Source organism: Astatotilapia calliptera, chromosome 22 (genome assembly GCF_964374335.1).
Source record: "Astatotilapia calliptera chromosome 22, fAstCal68.1, whole genome shotgun sequence".
NCBI lineage: Eukaryota > Metazoa > Chordata > Actinopteri > Cichliformes > Cichlidae > Astatotilapia > Astatotilapia calliptera.
Genome location: NC_137442.1, coordinates 15,981,519 through 16,007,028, shown reverse-complemented (window position 1 = coordinate 16,007,028; position 25,510 = coordinate 15,981,519). Strand labels below are relative to the sequence as shown.

The 25,510-nt window shown below is 39.5% G+C and overlaps 1 protein-coding gene across 1 annotated transcript in view; it reads right to left on the bottom strand.

Moving 5' to 3' along the window:
• The window catches only part of csmd3b (CUB and Sushi multiple domains 3b), a 94,826-nt gene that overhangs the window by 23,689 nt on the left and 45,627 nt on the right, over positions 1-25,510 (bottom strand). The window contains exons 33-44 of the mRNA XM_080296630.1: positions 24,405-24,550; positions 20,545-20,625; positions 18,997-19,110; positions 18,327-18,473; positions 15,807-15,995; positions 13,353-13,538; positions 12,991-13,185; positions 12,143-12,316; positions 8,725-8,898; positions 2,185-2,358; positions 1,211-1,396; positions 713-886 (exon numbers count right to left, since the gene is read on the bottom strand). Coding sequence (XP_080152756.1) covers positions 713-886; positions 1,211-1,396; positions 2,185-2,358; positions 8,725-8,898; positions 12,143-12,316; positions 12,991-13,185; positions 13,353-13,538; positions 15,807-15,995; positions 18,327-18,473; positions 18,997-19,110; positions 20,545-20,625; positions 24,405-24,550 — 1,940 coding nt within the window. The remainder of the gene's footprint in view (positions 1-712; positions 887-1,210; positions 1,397-2,184; positions 2,359-8,724; positions 8,899-12,142; positions 12,317-12,990; positions 13,186-13,352; positions 13,539-15,806; positions 15,996-18,326; positions 18,474-18,996; positions 19,111-20,544; positions 20,626-24,404; positions 24,551-25,510) is intronic.

Genomic DNA, 25,510 nt, shown 5'->3' with positions numbered 1-25,510 from the left:
GATGGTTTGTTTACACATGAGGGAAGGTAAGGAGGCTTTCTGTCTGGAGAGACGGTCTAGCCCAGTGAGTAGTGAGATATGCATATACAGCAAATACAGCAGAGACTGAAAGCTTGTGTAAAGCACTTTACAGAACAATGAGTGTTGCAGCTACACTCCACAACATTGTAATAAAATCCACTCACTGTAGAAAAGGAAACACAGCTAATACTTGAGAAAATGCAAAACTACAAATTAGCTGAAATATTTCAGTATTTGAACATGTACTTTAAGAACCTACTTACTTTACTACACTGTATCGATCATATCATAGAATCCCTCATAAAAGCAGGTTAAACATTTCTGAAACACAGTGAAACTGGCTCATGGTTAGTTGACCAGAAGAGAAATGCACATGGTTAAGAGTCCACGACTGAGGTGACTGTAAGTGTGGGGTAAAGTTAATCTCCGGAGCCCTTTTAACAGACAGATACTGATATACTCTCTTTTCTAGTGCCAAGTCTTCCTTCCATATGTTCACCCATCCCTTCCATTATCCCTGACTGAAAGGTTCAGGAAAGTGTCTGCTGGATATAAAAGCATGAAGCTCTCCGCACTTCAGTCTGCATGTTTAGACGTTTCGATTTTCATCTACAACTGCTATCTATATATTCGTCTTTCTGATAGGGTGGACGTTAAAGTCTGTGTATTCAACAGAGGTTAAAATGGTTACCAGAGCAGAATGGCATGGGGGCACTCCACATCCCATTGAGCTGACAAGTCCGGGATGATTCTCCTTTCAGCTGTCTTCCGCCCAGACAAGAATACCGAACCGTTGAACCAAATGTAAACTTATCTCCGCTCAGCACACCGTTTGGGGGAGAGCCGGGATGACCACAGTCTACGACTAGAGAGCCACAGAGGAGAGAAATGAAGAAAACAATGGATGACTCGTTTTGACTCAGCAAAGCTCTGTGAGAGGAGGTGCAGCTACTTCTGTCAAGAACTAAGGACAGATTAAAAATATATGCAAGGATTAAGGATTAAAAAGCTGACATGACACTGCTTGCTAGGCTTTAAGGGAATCTTAAGAGTAACATATAAAAAGAAACAAAATGAAAAAGAAACAAAATGAAAAAAAAATGCAAGAATCATTTCAATAAATTCCAAACCCAGTCTTGCTAAAATACTGTCTTTCCAAAGATTGTGAGGAAGAGAGAACGATACTAACCTATGCATTCAGGTAGCGGTTTGTCCCATTGTCCAGTAGGTTGACAGGTCAGTACAGGTGATCCAAACAGGTAATACCCAGGATTGCAGTCATAGAAAACCACTGTGCCAAAGGTAAAGTTGCCATGCTCTATTTTGCTCTGCCGGATTGAGTTGGCTGGGATACCTGGATCAGAGCAGTTGACCACTATACACAGGGACACACGCAGAGACACACAAGCACAAACAGACACAGAGACAGAAAAGCATGTGTTATTTGGCATGAACCAGAGAGGGCAATCTCTCTTCCCCCTCTTCATTTTCCCTATTTGGAAAGCGGTTTTGCAGAGTAGTATAAGGCAGACCAAGGAGGACATGGTGAAGAAGGAACAAAATATCAGACGTGGAGTTTAGGAGGGTTAATGCAGTAGATGCTAAGGGATGAAAGGGTGGTCAGGCAGGTTTGTCTGTAATGGATCCAGAACTCAAGCAGGGTTATGGCTTGTTATCAATGTGCTGCATTTTAATTTTACCCAATTCATTGGCACTTTATTCTGTAAACTGGGCAGAAGGCCGGTAGCTTGTGTACAAACTCGTGCGAGTGAAGCAATTTGAGTTGCTCTGACTGTTATTTGGACAATCAGGGTATGAGATTCATAGCTTACTGAAAAAAAGTTTTTATTCTTGAGACTGGAGCCATGAACAGGTTAGACATATGTTGAGCTCTAAATCTACCTCGAAACTTCATCGAAATTAAGGGAAAAAAGATGTATTTTTATCAAGAAATGTAAGTTTTCTGTTACGATGGTAATAATAGAGGAGATTAAGCTGAACAAAGTTAGAGGTAGAGTTGAGGTGGATACAAATGATGGGGATAAATGAGGATGGTTGCTACTGGAGAAGGCACTAACTGTAAATAAAGAAAGAGACTAAGGTGGTATTAAAGGTTGGGGATAAATAAGGTTAGGGGTGAATACACTTAACTTTTCTCCCCACCTTTACACGTTGGGGGTGGGTGGCTCCATTGGCGGTTAGCCTGGCACTGAGCACGTGCAGGCCCCTCCATTTCATAACCCCGATTACAAACAAAGCTGACCACATCGTTGAGATTGAAGCCGTTTCCCACCGTGCGGCCATATATGGGGCTTCCTGGATGGCCGCAGCTGATCGCTAAGGGAAAAAGTGTAAGACAAGAACACGTTTATTTGCACGCAGATTTGTTTCTACAGAGTGACACCATTCTGTTGTTTTTCATGTTGATGTGTAATCCATGATAGGTTTTTTTCAATGAGATAATTAAATCCTTAAAAAAACATATGCTGAGATCTATGATTTGGTGTTATTTACTAAAATAGTTGAAATATTTAGTTTGTAGCAAGCAATTATTGAACAGAAGTAATCAGTGCATTTGCTTGGGACTGTCTTCACTCTTGATAAGCCACATTTAGTGTACTTACAGCTCTGCCAGTAACACCGATGACTGTTTTGTTAATTTTTCATCTTGTTAATTGAGTCATTGTATGCTATGAGAAAAGAAGGAGGCCAAGGACTAGTTAGTGTCAGAGCCACTGTCCACAATGAGATGACGGACATCAGCAAGATGGCCACAACCGACTGTATGCTTAGTGAATAGCTCAAGCAGCAGAAACCCAAGAAAGAGGAGGAAGGAGAAGAACCATCATGGAAGGACAGGCCCTGCATGGTATGTACCACAGGCAGATAGAGGAAGTGGCTGACATCTAGAAATTACACCAGTTTAGACAAAGCTGAACTGAAAGATAGCACAGAGGCACTAATTATGGCTGCACAGGAACATGCTGTAAGTTCAAGATCCATAGAGGCTGGGGTCTACCACACCAGGTAAGACCCCAGGTGCAGGCTGTGTAAAGACGCCCCTGAGACAATCTTGCACATAACAGCAGGGTGCAAGATGCTAGCAGGCAGGGCATACATGGAACACCATAACCAAGCAGCCGGCATAGTTTATAGCAACATCTGTGCTGAGTATGGCCTGGAAGTCCTTAAGTCAAAATGGGAGATGCCCCCCTAGGGTGACTGAGCTAATTTCCTGTGGGACTTCCAGATACAGCCAGATAAACTGGTGATGGCTAACCAACCAGACTTTGTAGTGATGGAAAGGCAGAGGAAGACGGCCGTAGTGACAGACGTAGTGATACTGAATGACAGCAACATCAGTAAGTAGGAACACCAAAAGCTGGAGAAGTACCAAAGGCTCAGAGAAGAGCTCGAGAAGATGTGGAGAGTGAAGGCACCAGTGGTCCCAGTGGTAATCGAAGCACTAGGTGCAGTGACTCCCAATCCCAATCCTGGGCCATTTGACCTCAGTACATCACATGATAGAATGGGGCTAGGTTTCACAATGGGTTCACCCGAAACCTTGGCTGATTATGACCCACACCCGTTTTCACACCTTGGCTCGTGTGATTAGGTAGAGGATCAATAGGGAGTCCATGACACTCTTGGGGACACTCCCATAGGGCTTAAAATCTGGGACTCTCCACCAGTTGCTCTTAGAACTGAAAAAGCTTCTCGGATGAGAGATGAAAAGTCTTCAAGGAAACTTAAAGAAGTCCAGATGCTTTTCTTTCCAAGCTCCTTAGACTCTCTTAGGCAAACTTTCATCACTTTTTCAGAATGAGATCATTGCCCTTCTGAAAATTGAAGCTGTTGCTAACAGACTCTTTTCATATGATACTGGGTGGTGGATCAAAATTTGTTTTTACATTGTTCATAATTACATCAGTTTTGACAAGTTCTCAAACATCACTGAATAAAATACAACCCCAAACCATGATATAGCCTCAACCATGGTTTACAGATAGCCGTAGATACTGTTGTGATTTTCCTGACCTACTCCATAAATACTGATGACGATTTAAACAAAAGTTTAAAATTTCTTTCTTCTCTTTTTAACAAACAGCTACCCCACCCCCACCCCACCTGCCCAAAATCACCAACTGTCATCCAAAAATCATCAGACATAATGACAGGACTGAAAATGAGAAACTGAAAAAGAGAAACTTTGAAAGACTTTCACAAAGCCCGGAGCACTTTTGCTCTAGACCACTTAAAAAGCTGAAAGAAACTCTGGCGCCTAGGAGATATGAGGAGTGGCTCAAGACCTCTGCACTTGTAGCTTATACAATACATCCCAATTGTAGCTTACCCACTAATGTCATTCACATACATAACTTTATACTGCAAAACCATTTCGTACCACTTGTGTGTCATTCTCTTACTAAATTGCAAAAATCCAATCATGTAAAATGTACTTTTAGACATCAAAGCTACAGAAAGATATAATCTAAACCAGACATGAAGATCAGAAGATTTGTATTTCTGGCTCGAAAACCACATCAAGTGCAGATTTGGGCCAAATATGTATGCCTTTCCTACAGTCATTCATAAATATTTATGAAAATGTCAGATGACTGAGAAGGCAAAGCTGGGATCCTAATTTAGGGTCATTATTTTGGAGATATTAGGTCTCACCATCTTCTGTGTCAGAACTGAGTGTGCACTGTTTGCAATCGTGCATCATAATTGTTCTTCTTGTTTCATCCACTGAGCCTTCTCGGCGTTCATGTGATGTTTGCGTAAACAGGCACTTTAGTGTTACTGCCAGTCACTCTCTTATCTACCTCGCAAACTACAAACCTTTAAATTATTTGGAGAGGAGAGGAGTCTAACCAATGTAAAAGAAAAGGAGTTGGTGGTAAAACACGGTGAAGGAGAAAGTCAGGGAACAGAGAGTAAGAGGACACTAAAGGATGAGAAGACAACAGGGAGAAAGAACAGCTAAGGTGAGGAGAGCAGAGCAGAGCAGAAATAATGAAGACAAGAGTAGACGAGAGAGGCAGGAGGCAAAGCACTTGATCAGGAAGAATCAGAAGTTTGTTTGCATGCCTAAGATACAAATTTATCTGACACCATCAGCATGCCCTGCAGCTACACACACACACACACACACACACACACACACACCATAGTCTCATTACCATTCTGTGTTTGTGTCTCTAAACAAGAGCCTCTCATCTCCATAATTACAGTATAATTTGGCTGTAAAATGATTTCCCTCAATAACTCCTGCATGAATAACCTCAATAAAAACAGCATAGCACTCCGAGATATGCAGAATGATACAGACACTATCTGGACCACATAGACACAGATGAACGCAAAGAAAAGCATATAATAAAGGCCCTATTTTGTACATTGTTTGTTGTTTTATGAGTAATAATGAAAAACAAATGCTCCGTCTACTCTCGAATCATCAACACTGTGACACCACCTCCGTTTTGTAAAGACTGTCTTAATTTAGGGAACAAATGGGCTGCCTCTTTCAGGAAAAGGTGCCCTTAATTGGCTTCATCATCACCACCTCAAATGTGCCCTGTGTGATGCCTAAAAACCTTCACTATGCTCACAGCAAGTAACCAATTTTAGATTTTCACAGTAGCCTGGGCAAGTTAGGCCACTCTGTTTTATTCTTAAACCCAACTACTTATCTCATTTAAGGCATACTAGCATTTTTAACCCTCTGGCCCGATAAGATTTCTGGTGAGAAGCCACAGTTACTCAAGTCTACTCTGTGAATACTTCGAATGAGGATAGCTCTCAAACAATATTTATGTACTGGCTGTAGTAAAAATAAAAGTAAGAAAAAAGTCCCAAATATCTATATTTCTTTTTAAAATTTGATCTTACTGACAAAAACTAGTAGCGACGTTGGTGGTGCATTCGTACACAGTGTTAGAGGTAATGCCACTGCTGGTCATGATTACTGAAATATTCATTTTGCTTTTACGCCATCTTTAACTCAAACATGCATCTACTGTTTGAAACTACAGTACAGTTTCTTAACACTTAGAGTGTTAACTGTTAGCTGACAAATATACTGCTCAGATAAATTAAAAGAACACTTAGAAAACACATCAAATCTCAATGGGGAAAAAATAATGCTGGATATCTATACTGATATAGACTGGGTAATATCTGGGGGGTAAAGGATGCCACCTTGCTTGAAAGAAATGAAAATTATCAACCTACGAGGGGCTGAATTTAAAGACACCCCAAAAATTTAAGTCAAAAAATGATGTGAAGTTTATTAAAGCACCTACACTACAAACCCAGTGGTTTGTATGGGGCCCAAGTGCTTGAAGGCTTGCCCGACAATGTTGGGCCTCCTAATGAGATGATGGAAGGTGTCCTGGGGGATTCCCCCCGACATCAGCAGCGGGGCACCACTGAGCTCCTGGACAGTCTGAGGTACAACCTGGCACCTTCGGATGGACTGAAACATAATGTCCCAGAGATGTTGTGTTGAATTTAAGTAAGGCAAACATCCTCCAGGAACTGTTCACATAGTTCAAGAGGACATGCATTGTCGTGCACCAGGAGGAGCCTGAGACGCACTCCACCAGCACAGTGTGTCTAAGGATTTCATCCCGACACTTATACCCGATACCTGGCAGTCAGGAAAGATAAAGGTCTGTGCATCCTTTCATAGACATGCCTCCCCATAACTGACCCACAACCAAATAGCATAATGTTCTCGAGGGCTTCTCCACACCCTTTCATGTCTGTCATATATGCTCAGGGTGAACCTGCTCTCATCTGTGAAAAGCACAACGTGCCAGGGGTAACTGCTAACTGGGCTCCATGGTGCCGGGCCTTGAGCACAGGGCCCACTAGAGGACATCGTTCTCTCAGACCACCCTTATGAAGTCTGTTTCTGACTGTTTGGTCAGCGACATCCACACCATTCAGTGGCCTCCACCTGTAAAACTATTCCTGTTTTGGGGGTTGTCTCATTGTTAACAAGCCCCTCTGCTACTTAACTGACCAGATCAATATCCCTGAAGTTTTACTGACTTCATTCTATATGCTGATTAAAAAATGTTCCTTTTATCTTTTTTTAGGATCTGAAGCTTTATAGAAAAAGACTCTCTCTGATAGTTGGGACAAAAGTGAGTTTAATCCTGTGCATAATGTTCTTCTTCATCTTTCCCACTGAACAAAACCTACAGTTGTTTTCAGCATTAAGGCTTCACTTAATGCTGAAAACCATATAGCCATACGTAGCCATGTCGCTACATGTCTGCTCTGCTGCTTTAAGGGCAAATTTAAAGAGCTTAAATTTGAGGTAATTGTGTTTCATCTGAAAACAAAGAAAAAGATCTCAAACTATATTTCAAAAAAGGAAAAGTCTGATTCGACCAAATTCCACTTACTTAAAATTTGAATGATTTACTTGGTGATCTGGATTTCGCCGTATTGGGATTGCTCCCACATCATCATAACTAATGTTAACTAATACTTCAGGTTAACTGCAACTCTTCAGCTTCCCTTTTATGCTGTCATAAGTTTGCAGCTCAGAAGAATAACACTGAAAAACTATGATGATGAGATATGTTTGCCTTCAGTGCTTTCTGAAAAGATTTTAAACAGATGGAGAATTTTGTTCATTTTGGGTGTTTTTAACCAGGAGTACTGACATTACCCCCAAACAGTGAAGTGTATGTAAGTAAGTTTATGTTTCATATCTAATTCTTATAAGATCTGTATGACAAAAATCCAAAATTGGGTTGTCTGAGTATAAAATTCCACATGGTGATCCGGCTGTTAGCACTGTTGCCTCACAACAAGAGAGTCCTGAGTCTGAATACACCATGTGGTCAGGGTCTTTCTGTGCAGAAATGCATGTTCTCCCAATGTCTGCGTAGGTACAAGCAGTGGGGTTAAGATAGGTGTGAATCTGAGTGCAAATGGTTGTCTGGACTGGAAACCTCTCCAGGGTACAGTAGGTACAATTATAATAATGAAAAGGAGATCATCATGATATAAAATTATGTCATCAGTAGTTTTTACTTTCACATGGGACACATCCCCATAAAAATCCCGTGTTTGCTTCCCTTTTGGACTACCTTGCCTGACTTCTTAAAACCAGTCTTTTCCAGTCAGTTTCACAGAATCGCTAAGGTATGACATCAAAATTCAGCAGTTGCACTGATGACCCAAGAAAAATATCAATCATAATCTAGAAACAGATAGATCATTCATCACATTTACCAAGACAATTTGCATGTTTTGCTTTGGCGTTCTACTGCAACACCTTACAAATGTTGTCTCACATAGAAGATCTTAATTTGTCAAACACGAGGCCTTTTTCATTGGTATGCCTCCAAAGTGATTTCTAAGATGTATGATATTGATTCTTCAACTCCACAGGCAAGCAAAACATCCAAAATTTAAATGAACTGCTGAGCTCTTTATCAAACCCTTCCTCCAAATTGCCTCTATTTGACTTCATTTTTTTTTGTTATCTGTAGTAGCAAACAGCCAAATTCGTCATAATTTTCCTGATCATGCCTCGGTGCTAAAAAAAAAGGTTTTTATAAGGAGTTAACGTAATAACCACGGTAACCACTATAGACGTTAGTGGTTACCGTGGTGTATTGTGTGACAAATACGTGTCAGAATCTTTTTCAGAGGTGAGCTCATGTGTTTTCTTACGTATGCAGATGGGTAGCTGTCCAGACCACTGGTTGTCTTGGAGACAGATACGGACTGATGAGCCTATTAGTCGGAACCCAGGGAGACACTGATAAACGACCGTATCACGGTAACCAAAGTTTTCCCCGATAACCTGGCCGTTCACAATGCCTTCTGGGATTCCACAGTGACCAGCTGCAAGAGAGAGATTGTGGGAGGGGTCAGACTGCACACACTAAAACAACTTCATTCATTTGCACTTTTAGTATCTAAAATTTGATTCCTGGTTGTCAACATTTCCACAAATGTGTCTTTTGTCTTTTATTGCATTGTATTTACTTATTGTTGTTGTGAGCAGGTGCTATAGTGGGTGGCTGTTCGGCAGATATTCAGATAGTTAAAAATTTAATATACCCGTTTTATTTCATCCATAAAATGTCTCTTGGGGTTATATAACAGCTTGGCTTAAGGGCTTGCACACCGAATCAGTTTCATTGTGTGATTCTAAGCAAACACAGCAAATTGGATCAGTTTCTGCGCTATGATCAAGGCTCAGCTGCTCTGTTCCCACTTTAACATTTTCACAACTGTATTACTGCCCTTTCTAACACTTTCAGTGTTCAAATGAAGGCATCTTTGTGCTTTTAAACAATCAAACTTGGTAAAAACTTAACAAGCGACGTGTGGGGCCCTCTTTTCTCCTTGATCAGATTCATTCACGGAGGTCTGATTGATGCACGGAGCTACCCCAAAATGCTTTAAAAGGCGTTCCACAAAGTTAAAAGAGAATGTGTATTTTCTGCTCTCAGGGATTTTGAATTGAGTATTGATTTTGTTCTTTACAGTAGATAAAACCTGCACCGTGTCCCTGGTGTCAGCAAATGCCAACGATTTAAACACAGCCAGGGAAGTGGAACAGAGGAGAAATGAACGGGCTGCCTGATAATAACTTGCCATTTCAAATTCTGTTTGAGGTGTAGATTACAGAGGTTAAAGGGCACTATTCAAGCGGGTTACACGTTTTACTTTCCTGACTATGTTGCTGAAAACTGTGTGTTGGCAAATAGGAAATCAGTTTAAATTTACAAACAAAATTACAAAGTTAGAGCAGACAGAAATCATTTCATTTCAAGTAATGTATCACACAACAACACACCTAAAAAGGAAAGCAGCTTAAATGTGGGTTTTTTGGTGTGTGTGTGTGTGTGTGTGGGGGGGGGGGGGGGGGGGGATTATGGGAAGGAAATAAAGTTCACATTTTTTGCTTTTTAGCCTTAACTACTAAAAATGGCATAAATAACTACAGTTGTGCATTTTTAATTTGCAAAATATGCACAGTGAAGGCAAATCAAGGCTAATAAGAAAAGTCATTGAAGGAAAATGCTGTTTATAGCACTTTTCAGGACTTGGTTTATTTATTTCTTGACAGAATCATGCCTCCTCATCAGTTTAGGTTAAGTTTCATTGAACCATTCCTTTATAAATTGCATCTCATATCCCCCCTCAGCCTGTGAAGTATTCTGGGAAGCGCTGCCTCTACTGAGGTTTCACGAAGAAGTGACAACATCGTGTGGTAACATCTGTTACCTCTGGCTGGCACGCTGACAGAAGAAAGCTGCGGGGTTGGCTTTTTTTCTCTGGATTATATAAAAAGAGAAAATTCAAAATGAATTTATAGTGAGTGCACAGCAGCAGCTTGCTCCTGATAGTTTTGCCTGTGTGGTGGACCAGGTCAGAGAGAAGCAGCTGTGCAGCCACACATGAGGAGGAAGGCACATACCTACAGTCGATACCTGCTCTCATTAGATTGACTTGAAAAATCACATCTTTGCAGCTCCGTCTCTACTGGAGGTGTTTCATTGTGTGTGCGAGTATGTATGTAGTGTATTCTGTAAGCCCAAGGCTGAATATTAGTGTCTAGATATACAGGGTGGGCCATTTATATGAATACACTGTAATAACATGGGAATGGTTGGTGATACTAAAGTCCTGTTTGTGGCACATTAGATATGTGAGGGGCAAACTCCTCAAGATGGGTGGTGGCCATTTAGAAGTCGGCCATCTTGGATACAACTTTTGTTTTTCCAATAGGAAGAGGGCCATGTGACACATCAAACTTATTGGTAATGTCACAAAAAAAACAATGGTGTGCTTGGTTTCAACGTGACTTTATTCTTTCATGAGTTATTTACAAGTTTCTCTTTATTCACAGCCATTGACATGTCGAAGAGGTTAACACGTGAGAAGCGGATCGAAATTGTGTTGATATCTGGTGAACGCAGTAACCGGGTCATTGCAGCAGATTTCAATGCAAGACACCCTACGAGTCCACCCATCGCCCATGCTACAGTTAGCAAACTGCTTGCTAAGTTTTGTGAAACTGGTTCAGTGTTGGATTTGCCAAAATGTGGACGCAAGAAAACTGTCACTAATGAAGAACCATCAGTGGCTATCCTAGCTTCATTCAGCAAGAGCCCACAGCGTAGCACTCGCCGCATGTCACTGGAGAGTGGCATTAGTCGAACATCCCTTCGGCGGATATTAGCTACTCACAAATGGCACCCTTACAAGCTCCAGCTACTGCAGCATTTCAACGAGGATGACCCAGATTGGCACACAGAATTTGCAGAATGGGCAAAACAAAAATTGGAACAGGACCCTCAGTTCACGCAGAAGATTTTGTTCAGTGATGAGGCAAACTTTTATGTGAATGGTGAAGTTAACAAACAAAACCACCGCTATTGGTCTGACACTAACCCGCATTGGATGGATTCCTCCAAGACTGTTGGAACAACAAAAGTGATGGTTTGGTGTGGTATATGGGGTACAACCATAGTGGGTCCATTCTTCATCAATGGAAACCTCAAGGCCACTGGATATTTGAAATTGCTACATGATGATGTGTTTCCCTCTTTATGCACTGAAGCTGGCACGCTCCCTGAGTTTTTGTGCAGCACCTGAAACTACGGATACTGGATGCCTCTGCTGGCATTTCTCCTGCGGTGTTGCTATCAGTGTGTGAAGAGTGGGAGAAGAGGGTTGCATTGACAATCCAACACAATGGGCAGGACATTGAACACATTTTATAAGTGGTCAGAAACTTGTAAATAACTCATGAAAGAATAAAGTCACGTTGAAACCAAGCATACCATCGTTTTTCTTGTGACATTACCAATAAGTTTGATGTGTCACATGGCCCTCTTCGTATTGGAAAAACAAAAGTTGTATCCAAGATGGCCGACTTCTAAATGGCCACCACGGTCACCACCCATCTTGAGGAGTTTGCCCCCTCACATATGCTAATGTGCCACAAACAGGACTTTAATATCACCAACCATTCCCATGTTATTACGGTGTATCCATAAAAATGGCCCACCCTGTACTATAATTTATATTATAGTATATCTTTCAGCACACTCCTGGAGCTGTTGGTACATACCTAAACATCGTGTTTCAGTTCCACTCCAAAGCCCAGATGACAGGCACTCTCTGACAGCTGACCCCACCAGCATGAAGCCAGCATCGCAGGTAAAAATGGCTGTAGCACCGAATGTTGTCTGAGTACCAATCTTCTTTCCATTGGGTGGGGATGGCAGCTCACCGCAGGAGATAACTGAAACACACGGTCAGGCACAAGCAATTTAAAAGCAGTTGTGCACCAGTTTAGCACCAAGTTAATTTGTGTAGCTGCTAGAGCTCATTGGCTTCAGTGAGAAATGCTACCAATGCTGGCAAGCTGTTTATCAGGTAAATTTGGTGCCAATAGTGTTTTTCTCTCTTTTTTTTTTCCTTTTCGTCCTCACACATCGAAAGGCCTGGCAAGGAAAATAATAGCAAATCTCAGAATGTCACAGAATTCTTTAAAGGAAAATGACATTGACTCAAAATGTCACAGAATCCCCACAGAAGAAATAATAGATCATATTCAGTTTAGAAATGTCACTGTGACTCTTCTGAGTTAGATAACAAATTCAAAGCATACAAGTTTTCTTTGTAAATAACCGTCGTCACATTAGTAGAAATAAGACATTAAAATATATTTTAAATCCATTTAAACTTTGTAAAACGACTCTGTTCTTGGCAGAAATTTTGAACAAAATCGTCAAATGTGAGTGAATGAATAGTGGTATTGTAAAGCGCTTTGGGTGCCTTGAAAAGCGCTATATAAATCCAATCCATTATTATTATTATTATACCTCTTCTTGTTTGAATTCAGGTGTTTTCAGACCCATTGCTACAGGTCAGTTTGTGAAATTTCTTCCCTCCTTGATTATCTTTGTCGCTTACCCTGACAGTGCGGCCTTTCATTCCTCCAGCTCCAAACTCCGTTGGATAAGCACTCGATGTGGGCGGGGCCTAGCCTGTAGTATCCCGGATCACAGGTGAACACAATACGTGTCTTGTATTCGTAGTGTGACCCATTGACAATCCTCCAGCGGCCATGCTCTAGAGAGAACGACCCGATGCTGGGACATACTACCACTGCAGAGTCAGACAGTATGAAGAGGAAAATAAACCATCATGAAATCTGAATGAAGAACACATATTTTCTGTCGGTTTGCTATATTCATATATGCTTACATTTGCGATGATACTCAGATTTGGCATTCATTTTGTTGATATTCTGCCGGTACGTGGGTGTTACTAACCAGAACATCGCGGCATCTTGTTGTGGTTGCTCCATGTTCCATCAGGCTGACAGATGGCTGACGTCAGTTCTTTACTGGAGAGTCTGTACCCATCGTTACAAAAATAGGAAACTCTTGTTCCGACGGAGTAGTCAGATGTTAAAACGCCGCCGTTTATAGGAGCCTTGGGTACCCCGCATGAGACAGCTAAGGGAGGATGGATGCACACTTGTAAGATGACAACAAGCACACAGGCACAGAAAAACTCAAATGCACAGTTATGCCTGTCATATAGGCAGGTTTGATGTCTACCTTTGAAATGTTTATTCGGAATCAAAAACCAGCAAATGTTTTGTATATCTGTAAATCAGCTCCAAGATGTACTTTTATTAAGTTATTAAAGTAAAAATAAAAAATAATAATCTAATTAATTTTCACCAAACATCCATCTTGCAGAACTTTCCATATCGTGGCTTTAAATACACCGTTTTGTAGAGCACTGTGACATTACTCAGATTCCACAATATGCTATACATCCTTCATTTGACTCTCTATTGATGGCAGCTTTGAGCTGTGCCTTCCAATTATTGTTTGAAGCATGATAATATTGTCTACAATATCGCTGGAAACAAAGATGGCACCAATTTTTAGATATGGTTTAGTAAATTCTGAGAATACAAACAAAAACGAGAGAAAAAGAAAGTAAAAAAAAAAAATGATTAGCTGCAATTACAAGTTGTCTTCTACATGTATAGCTTATAGATGTAGAAGACAACTTTTTAAAAACATCTTTAAAAGGTTTCCCTTTTTATTAAATTAAAATGAAAAAAAAAAAAACCCCACTGCTATTATATTTACTTGGTCAGTCTATCAATCTCTAAATAACAACAAATTAAAGGGTTTGTGATTTTGTGTTGAGATGTGACACCTAAGCTATATCTGTTTATCCACGTCCATACAAAATTGGAAACTGTGCAAGTGCAATAGCTGTGTTTCAGTGTAATATGGGTATGGATTAGAGATGCCACGATACCACTTTTTTATGTCCGATACCGATATCATAAATTTTGATATCTGCCGATACCGATATGAATCCGATATAGTGTGTTTTAATCAATAAAACTGTTTTTTAAATATCTTGCTGCATTTTGTATAAGTTCATACTCAAGTTTAAATAAACAACAACACTAAAGCTATTCTGTTATACCTGTATGTAAAAAATACAAAAAATATTTCATAGTTCAGCAATACTGATCAATCTAATAAACTTAAACCTACTCCATCCCCCCTATTCTGGTATTTTAAAGAGTAGCAGAAATATTAAGCAACCTAACAAATAGGGTTGCAAACTCCCAGCAAAAAAAAAAAAATAGGGAACCAACACCCACCTCATGATGCTTAATTGACATAATCAACTTTAATTTGATGCAGTGTGGAAAAAAAATGCACAGAAAAAAATTATTTTTCAAGAATAATTAAATAGATTCAACATCTTTCTTCTACAGAATTGCAGACTGCACAGATGGTATCTTCCCAAAGGAAAAGGTACTATAGCTTACTAGGGTATATTAGACTTAACAGTTACTATATACAGTAATGGACTTCTATATATTTTACACAAGATTAAAACTGGGTGTAAGATTCAGATAATTATTTATTAAAAGCTAGACATTTTAAAATAAGAATAAGAAAGAAAAGTATGTCTTTGTGCCCCCTTTTTCCTGTTAATGCCCTATCGGCCCCCCTGGCTAAACTATGCTAGATCCGCCCCTGCACAGTTACCAGCTGTCAGCTACGTAGAAAAAGATCCTCGAGTAGAAAGTAATATTAAATAAATTCTAACAACAGCTTATCAAGCTTAAACGTGCTGCTGCTGTTCAGCCGCTGGTTTCCTCTTTCTGGTGCAAAGTGGACCAAAAACAAAGAAAAGAGATGGATTCCCGACAGAAAAGCCGATCAGCTGATCATTGATCAGTTTCACGATTGAAGTAGCAACAGGAGAGGGAGGGAGAGAGAAGAGGCACTCGCTCCATATATCGGTTGTTAACCTTAATATGGAAATGCTTTACAAACATTCAGAGATGAACTTTTACACTTGCTTTACTTCTCTGTTCTATCACGTGAGCACACTGCTCCAACGTGCTACGGTTATGAGCCGAGTTACGCCGTGTCGTAAGTTTTGTGAGGTGCTTTTTTGATATTTAATGGATCGAATTACATTTTTTATTTCTCTCCGATATCCGATCCAGTAATTTACGTCAGTATCAGATCGATACCGATACGTAATATCGGAACGGTCCATCTCTAGTATGGATCAGAGTCAAAACAAATAGTCTATTTCAGGATTTTTGCATTATTTTTGAGTATCCATTTCATTTCATTCAATGGAATTTACTAATGCTTTTATTCCAGATACTAAATTCTTCAGCACAGTTGTATCATTTCTGCGCACTTTCCTCACAGAGACAAACACACCTTGGCACGCAGGTACAGGAGAATCCCACGCATGGTAGCCAAGTGATGTGCGGCGGCAGGTTGCTGTGGCGTTGCCTATGAGACGGTATCCACGGTCGCAAGCCCACCTCACCACGCTGTTAACGTGACCGCCGCTCTGTGAGGAGATGGAGCCGTGGAGCGGGGAGTCTGGGGTGGAGCAGTACAGAGCTGCAGTGGAAAAAAGCACATTTGAAAAACAAGGATTTGAAATTGCTACAGACCGGGAGGGTTACTGTCATCAACAAAGAAACTTGCACAATAAACACAAAAGAGGTAAAGCTCATTCAGTAGATAGTGCTGCACTATATCTGCATGCAGGTATGCACCATTATAAAGGTTAGCAGTAATAATAGATTCACTAGCAGAGATTCTCACATGTCTGCTATTATGAAATTACAAAGGTTGAGATAATTTCCTGAAACTTGTATTAATGTGAGTCACTACTTATTTATAATACAACAGGATGTCGAGCAAAAGAAGACTAATGGACTTTGATTTTTCCAAAATGATCATGTACAAGACGTGCTTTGTGATTTGAAGAGCTCGATGCTTTGCCTCAATGAGCCATGAATTAGAGAAAGGAGTCTAATTAAAGATATTGATGGTCATGTTCCTAACAGGTCTCATACCTTTCCAGGCGATCTTAAAAGAAAGTTTTTCACCCAATTAGGAGCCATGTGACAACTATATGAATGTCAATTATAATTACACATAGTCGCTCTTGGCAGAGCCCTCTCACTGAACAACCAGCGAGTGCAGTTACAACGGACATGAGACATTACTGGACACACCGCCCGCAAAGTCATTGATTGCTATAGGTAGCTTTATTAAATATTCTTAATAAAGGGAAACATTAATCCTCTACGACAGACAATAATGGCATCTGGAGGGACTCGTGCTGCAACTGCCAAAAACCTGTCAATTTTAAGTGGACCTATTAGGCTCATTTCCACCTCCACTTTCAGTAAGTATCTTTATATGATTCACACATCTTTTTATGTATATATATATATATATATATATATACATATATATATATATATACATATATACATATATATATATATATATATATATATATATATATACATATATATATATATATATATATATATATATATATATATATATATATATATATATATATATATATATATATATACACACACACACACACACACACACTATTCTTGGTCTTATTATATCAATATTACCCAGACCTTGGTCCACAGTGCATGGTCTGTAATTCTCCAAACTGGGCAAGAACCCCACAACAACATCTTAACTTGTCTTATGTATTAGTGATAAGCCTGTTTTGTCCCTCTAGTATGCTACTGCCCCAGTATCTGTGTGGTTGGGTTTTGAACCAAAATAGTCTGAGACCACTTAAGAGTTGTGAGGGTTTTTTGTTCACCCCTTTTTTCTTGGGGTAGAATCAGTGCCAGGGAAGTTTTGTACAGTTTTGTACAGTGATTTCTAAGTAAGCATGTCTGACACAGTTTATTTCTAAAAGCACTGAAAGTTTAATCAGCATATAGCAAAGCAGCCAGTTGACAATATCTCATCAGATGGTTCTTCCCCTGTACTAGTTTTAAGATTGATGGCATTAAACTGCTGATTTTAATCTCACATGGATGTTTTTTATAATGACAATAATATGTTGAGAAAATTTTACTTTACTACCTGACAAGAGGACTAAATTTTCTCATTGTAATTAAAATTTCATCACATTATGTTTTCTCAAAGGAGGAAGTACACTCACCGTCATGCACTGGCTTGATTTTCCAAGTTAAAAACATAGCCGAAGTTGAACCCCGGTATTAGTAGGCTTACAGCATATGTTTAACATTTCTTGCAGATGCTCACATTAATCACCGCCACCAAAGAAGGTTACCGAGTGTGAGCGCGTTTAGCTTTTTTTTCCTGTTATTTTTCTGCGCATAATTCATCATACAGTGCAGTGGTGTTTCAAAGGTTAAAGAAACAACCTCCTGGCTAGAGTATATGGAGTGAATAAGCAAACTAAACTGGTAAAATTGTCTCCTCCCCTTTAACTGTCAAAAATGTCCTTGAATAAGGCACTCAAGCCTCATTACCCAACAGTCTAAAGCTACTCAGCAGGCCCAGGTGCGAGATTGCCTAAATGCAAAGCTTGCTGTAAAACAGCATCTGTGCTCATCAAGATGTCTTCACACAGATAAAACTTAAGAACTAACCTATAACGCATTTCAGTAAAGTGCTTCAGGAGGCAGACAGAAGTTTGCTAGAAACATATGTTAAAGATAGAGAAATAAGGTACAGCGAGATATTGTGATTTTTTTTTTCACGAACTTTCTTCCCATAAGCTCTCAAACTTTCACATCTTTAAATATTTATTGTGCAAATTAAATGGTACAAACAGCTCCTTCTGTCTGCCTCTGTCTGCTGTTGTCCTTATTTTCATGCATTATATTAAAAGTAGTAGTAAAATAAAGTTGGGATACATACTTTGGTACTCACCAACATAGCGAATTTTGAAGCCTTTCTTGTTTGTGCCATGGTCTGAAGACCAGCGGACTAGGAACTGGTGTCCAGAGGTTGTGAGGTTAAAGGGTGTTGGCAGGTCACCACTAAGTGTCGCCAAGGTGGGGCTGTTGGATGTGGGACCTGACAGGGATTAAGATAAAGTGAAAGAGATGGAATAATGGAGAGAGAGACAGGGAAAGAAAGACAGCAATAATAGAAGGAATGAGACATGAGAATACAGTGACATTTGGTATAATACAGCGGTGTGCATTCTTTCAAAAATGTGTCTATGAGTGTGATGTGTGGCTCTCTGATGTTGAAATCTGCGTTCCTTTTTGTGTTTTTTACCATCAAAAATCTCCAACACGTCAAACTCTCTCTCGGTGTGAAAACTTTCAAAGGTTATTGTGACATTGTATCCTTTCTCCACTGTAACACTCCACGAACACATTTGGAGGTTAGGGTAGCTTTCTGGCCAGCCAGGGCTTAAGATGACACCTGAGGAGTCGTATCGCACATCATGTGCAGGGCACTGAACTGTAAGTAAAAAATAAATAGCAAAGCCAATTGTTATATTGAATGACTACACAGCTTGATGGGTTTTTTTGACGGTGTCAAGCTGAAAATAGTAACTTAAACTGGTTTTGTACTGGCATCCACTGACCTTGGCATGTTGGGGGTGGTGAATCCATCTGCAGCCTCTCTCCTAAGCGACAGGTAAGAATCTCACTGCCAACCAATGAAAATCCAGGATGACATCTGTACCTGATGATGTCGCCTGGAGACACAAAATCAGTGTGTCTATAGAAAACAGAGCTGGTGCTAGCATAGCTTAGAGTGGTAAACTCTAAGTACATTTGAGTGCTTGATTTCAACACATTTCCAAGAAAGTCTTTACATTACAGCCTATGTACTCTAATGACTTTAGAATTAAACGTTTCAATAGAAAGCATCTTATCAACTTGTTGAGATGATGAATTGTTATAAATTGCTACAAATTTAACTCATACAAACTTCAGCTTGATGATTGGCAATAAAAACATGAAATATTATCACATGCCAGGAGCAATTTTTACTCGAGCCACATCTTCAGTACAGGACTTTTATTTGTATACACAGTACACCCATGCTCCACTTTATTGGTTATAATATGTTATTACTGAATGTGACCTTGTTTTGTCTTCAGAACCTTCTTAACTCTTTGTGGTATAGACTCAACAAGGTGCTGGAAACATCCCCCCGAAGAGTTTGCTCCACACTGACATGATAGCATCAAACTGTTGCTGCAGATTTGTCAGTTGGGCCTCCATTGTTGTTCCAGCACATTCCAAATGGGCTCTACGGGATAGAGTTCTGATGACTGTGGAGGCCATTTGAGTACAGTGAACCCATTGTGAGATTTGTGATCCAAGAAACCATCACCAACAGCATTACAACACCAGCACCAGCTTAAATCACTGAATGAAGGCAGGGTAGATCCATGTTTTTATTTTGTTTATGTCAAATGTTTATGTTTACCCTATTCTGAATATTGCAGCAAAAACATCAGATGACATTTTTCCAATCTACTATTGTACAATTTGAGTGAGCTTGTGTGAACTGTAGCCTCAGTTTGCTGTTCCTAGCTGTCAAAAGTGGCACCTGGTATCATCTTTTACTGTTGTATCCCATCTGCTTCAAGGTTTAATGTGTTGTGTGACATGCTCTTGTGGATACCTTGGTAGTAAAGAGCAGTTATTTGAGTTACTGTTGTTTTCTTATCAATTTGAAGCAGTCTGGCCATCCTTCTTCACTGACCTCTGGCATCACCAAAGCCTTGTCACGAAGCAAACCGCTCCTCACTGGATATTTTCTCTAGACCCTACATATGATTGTATTGGAAAATCTGCCATCCTGATGCTTAGTTTAAAGTCCAGCAGCTTGTCCTAATGCCTCAATGCCTAAATGCATTCAGTTATTGCCAGTTATGTGACTGGCAAATTAGATATTTGTCTTAATGCACAACTGAACAGGTGTACCTAATGAAGAGGCCAGTGAGTGTATATGATTGGATTAGTGCGTGTCTTAAACCAATAAAAAATGAATTACAGAATATATATACACAATATAACACCAATCATCCTTGATTTAAGTCTTCATTCGTGTTATCGTGTCCTTTTTATCCATCAAAGTGACACATCTGTGAGCAATGGCAGGCAGACAGACAGCTCACCTATCTCAAGCTCGCCATCCTCCATCAGCATGTCAGCACTGGGAACTTCTGGAGGAGGCTGGCAAACCCTTAATTGGTAGGCTGGGAGATACAGAAACGGAGAGGAGACAGAAAAAGGAACAATGTATAAAAAATGTGTTCAAGGATCCCGTGTTAAAATTTAAATGTAATTTTTTTCCAAGTGCAATGAAAGGACAGAATAGTGTGACATTCAATCTTGGTCGCATCGGTTTAACTGAACTTTTTAAGTTCAAATGGTGGGCAAAGTATGGAATCAAGAACAGATCAGCTACACAGACACAGCACTGTCTTGAATCATAAAGAGGAACTAACTTCACAGCCACTGAGCTGAAGGCTGTAATCAATATTACTGCATGACTGTAGATCACTTGCTAACAGAGAGAGAGAGAAAGAGTGAAAAGAGAGAGCGAGTTAGAGAATAGAGGCAGACACAGACAGGAAAAAGGGAGGACAAGAAGCGAGCGAAGGAGAGAGGGCTAAGGGCTGTAAGTCAAGATGAAATTGACTATGAAAATGAGACCTGCCAATAGCTTCTGATGCTCTAATGCATATCAAAGCCCTGTGGTCTATGAGTGCGCGCCAGGATGTGTGTAAATGTTTGAGCAAGTGCATGTCTATGTTTGTGTGTGCAGCAAGCTCTGTGCTTCTACGCGCGATGAAAGGATCACTGTTAGCAGTCATCGATTTCGCTTAGCTCTGAGACCATTTTTATAGCTACTTCCACATGCGTGTCACATACACTGGCTCTCTCAGCCTCGTGTTCATGATGCTAGTCACCCGTGCGTGGCCCTCGTCTGTGTATGGAAGCTCCACACCTTTGAATTCAACCACTCCACTGAGTTGACTGATGAAAATGAAGAATAACAAGTATGTAATCCCGCCAACGATGGGAGCGCTGAAGTAGATGAATATCCTCAAACGGTGGCTTGATCCTTCTTTTGGCGCTTATTTGGCATTTCAAACTAAATTTTCTCTTTAGTAGCTGTCTCAGATTCAAACTAGGGCATTCTGAATTTCTTTACAGGTCACTGAAGGACACTCAAAAGAAAACTTAAGAACAATACTTTAGTGACAAGTTTCTGCTTAAGAAAACGTCAGTGCAGCGAATCATGAAAGGTTCCCATTCTTCTGGTAATTATTATGCAACAATTTAAGTTCTGTACGGATGATCAAATAGGCTGCTCTGCTCTCATCTTTCTTTCATTCTCGCTGTCTTTCTTGTTTTCTTCTAATATTGTCTCGAAAAGAGACGCGACCAAATAATGCTAACTACTACTGCCATACATGTCACCCCCTTTCCATTTTATCCATCTTCCCTGTCACTTTTTGCTGTTCATCGTCCAATAAAGCAGAAATTGAAAGTAAACTTGAATCCATCAGATGGTGCTGTTCCTGTGTGAGTGTGACAACTGACAGTTAAAACCTGCCAACAAAAATTCATTAACAATGTGTCATCTGTCTGAAAAAGGGAAGCCTGTTCAAAAACAACTTGACATATTTTCACTAAAGAGCACTGAACAGAAACTTTTGAGAAGTAGGAAACAGGCTTCGGGGGGGAAAATAAAGAGGCGTGGGTACATCTGTGAGAGAGAATGCGGGAGAACCAATGAGAAACTGTGTTGTGACGGATGAAACGAGTGCAAAAAAGTGACTCATTTGAAGCTTTCAAATTTTTCAGGAACCAAAACTATCCTGACATAAAAAAAAAACAAGCAGCCATCTTTACAGTGTAGTGACGTTCTTGTTATTCCAAAATATTAGGTTTTATTTTGAAAAATAGCATCATCTTCAGCTTGATGACAATTCATTATGACGGCTGTCAAGAGCTCATGAGGTTCTTTAAACATTATTTTGTCATCTTTAAAAAAGCCTGTCATCTTTTAAAGTAAAACCATTGTGGAATTAACTTTTGTGTCATAATGACACATACCAGAAACATTAGTCAGTAAAAATATAGATTCACCCATTAAATGAAATTTAAAAAGACAATAGATGATAATTAAATGTAATATAAAAAAAAAGAGTTTTGCATTTCCCTGCTTCTAAACATTTTGATGATTTCTTATGTACTTTAATGTACAGTATGCTATGTGTAGGAATCTTTAGATGAATGGAGTGGTTTTCACCATAAGCAGTATTTGAAAACAAAAAGAAATACAGAGGCACCAAAGGACCACAGCACAGATTAAGGTGAGATGAAAACCTAAATGGCACAGACAGTGCAGGAATGGAGAAAGAGCAGCTAAGGACCAGGACAAATACTCCAAAAGTCTGTGAAGGGAAAATGACTGTTTTTTTTTAAAAAGGTGTAAGACAGATAGAAAACACTTCTTTCTACTAACAGGGTGCAAAAGACAAACACTCAATAGCTGATTTTTGTGAACCAATGCAACACACATTTTTATGAGTAAATTGCAGGTTTGCTGCTTACTTTGTTTTTTTTTCTACTGTATGAGATAAAGAGATAAAGCTATCAACGTGCTTTTTAATCTGACAGCGTCTAAGAACACAGGAAACCATCATTTAATTGGAAGTTTAACAAAAACAAGATTAATGAGCTTTTCAGTTGCTAAAAAAGTTCCATCCCTTGCAGTGCTACCTTTAGTAGAACCACAGTAAACAGCATCAAACAAACAAGCCTATTAGGCTACATTAAACCTCTACTAAGCAATCTTATTCCTGTATTAAGATTAGCACTACTTTATTAGACATTTATTAGTTAATGGTGCATTTATTAATATCTGCATCACACACACATATATACTTATATATATATATACACACACACACACACAACTATGCCTTAAAATCCCATTTCCTTAATTCGTTTTATACAATTATTTAGCAAGCATTCCATTTTTGATATAAAACATGACTTCATTGGTTATTGTGTAGAATTATATAATGTAATATTGATGCCATACATAAACATCACCATCACCGCATACTCAGACATGAGTATATTCACTGTTTGCAAAAACAGAAGTTAATGTTGAAAAATTAAAATAGTATACTTTTATAATGAGCAGCAGGGGTTATTTTGCCAAGCAACATGATGATGTCATAATATCTATAGATACGTAAAGATGTACCTGTGCTCGAATGTTGGTTGTTTCATGGACAAACAAACAAAAATACAGATTGTATTGTCTATTTATGGTAAGATCATTCTAAAAAAAATTATCATAAAGCATTACCAAGTGTTTTTTTTAACACATTTGGAAATGTTACCAACTGGTTTAATAATCTCTTCTTCGAGCAGCCGAGACCTCAAAAGCTTTTCAGTGTCGCCCCAAAGTGAATCACACATCACAAACTTTGTATTAACATTTTTTTGGAGTCATTTTTAAGCATCATTTAAAAATAACTGGGTAGTAACAGTGGGCGGGATAGTGGTATAGTGAAACTCCTCAGTAGTCCGCACTCAAAGATAAAGTCGGAAAGACGAAAGCTTGAAAATGACGAGTTTAGTCATTTCAAAGAGAATGTTTCTACAGTGTTGCTATTATCAACTCGGTTCATAACATTAAGAATATTAATTACTAATCACTGTGATAGGATGTGGCAAAGAGAGGAAGATCAATTTCAAATGAGTCAGAATGAGTCAAAGGAAGTAGATCTGACTGTGAAGTTAAAGAGAGTTCAGTTCAACAAAAAACTATTGGAGCTAGAACTAATGATTGCGCTACACTGTTGCCATACCTCAGGACAACAAAGACAACTACAGAGAAAAGCGCTAATGAGAGCATCATCTGTAACTGCGCAGACAATCAAGTAACATGCTTCTACGGCAGGCTGATATTATCATTATCTCTGTGATAATGTGGTCTCTTTCTTACCATGATAACTTAAGACAAAAAAGCCGGCTCCAGAGAAGTCCGAGTGGAATTTGATGAGGATGATGTTGGACGTTGAATAGACGGACTCCAAAGCTGTGTTTCCGCTGAACTGTCCAATCTGAGGAGAAGACTGATCTGGACCATCCCTGTGGTAAAAAACCCCAGAATGAAACACAAAGAAAACATACACAAAACCTGTGTGACCAAGAAGACAGCGAGAGAATAAAGGCCCATAAACGAGTGGACTTGATCTTTCTTTATAGAACAATGGGCTTGAACGTCCACCTAAGATATAATTTGAATAAGTTATTGCAGTCATCGGTGACAGTTAGATGGCTATTTATGTTCAGGAAATGGTTGCTCCAAGGCTAGAAACAAAGACAGAAGAGACTTGACGATTTTTTATGAGACCTGCTCCATTAACTGCAAATGCAGATGGACATTGTGTGACAAAGTGCTGGCTCCAACAGCGATTGTGCATGGCTATGGGCTCATCTTCCTTCTCAAAACAATACAAACCACAATGTCAAAAAGCTCATTTAGATAAGAAATGCTCTGAAATTTAGATTCAAATTCTCTGACAAAGTAACAGCTCTTGATAACACCACAACCCACAAATCTATGGCTCTCTTGTTCTTGCTTGGGGATGAGTTCATAAATATTGACTGAACTGTTGACAGATCATAAGAATAACAAATGTTAGTCCTGGTGTAGACTTGGCTTCACTGTTCCCACTAATATGGGCCTGGCATTCGCAAAAAGTCACACAATTACCCGAGAAGGCAGGCAGGAGGTTATCCATCAAATGGCAGGTCATGCTCTCAGTGAACATATTTCACCTTTAATGACAGCACCAGCTGTCAGACTGGAACTAACCAATATCAGACTCATTATCTGTGATTAAAAAGCATAATCATGAAGTTAAATTAAATGATTATTTCCTGCTGTTAAGTGTTTTTGGAAGAGACTAATTATACCTGCCAGGTTATGAACAGAATCATCCCCTTCTCTGATTCGCATTGGGTGGCTCAGAGTCATCAGAGCAGTTGCACTTATTGCCTTCCACTGCTTGATTACAGCTGATGCACTCGCTCGCTAACATTTAT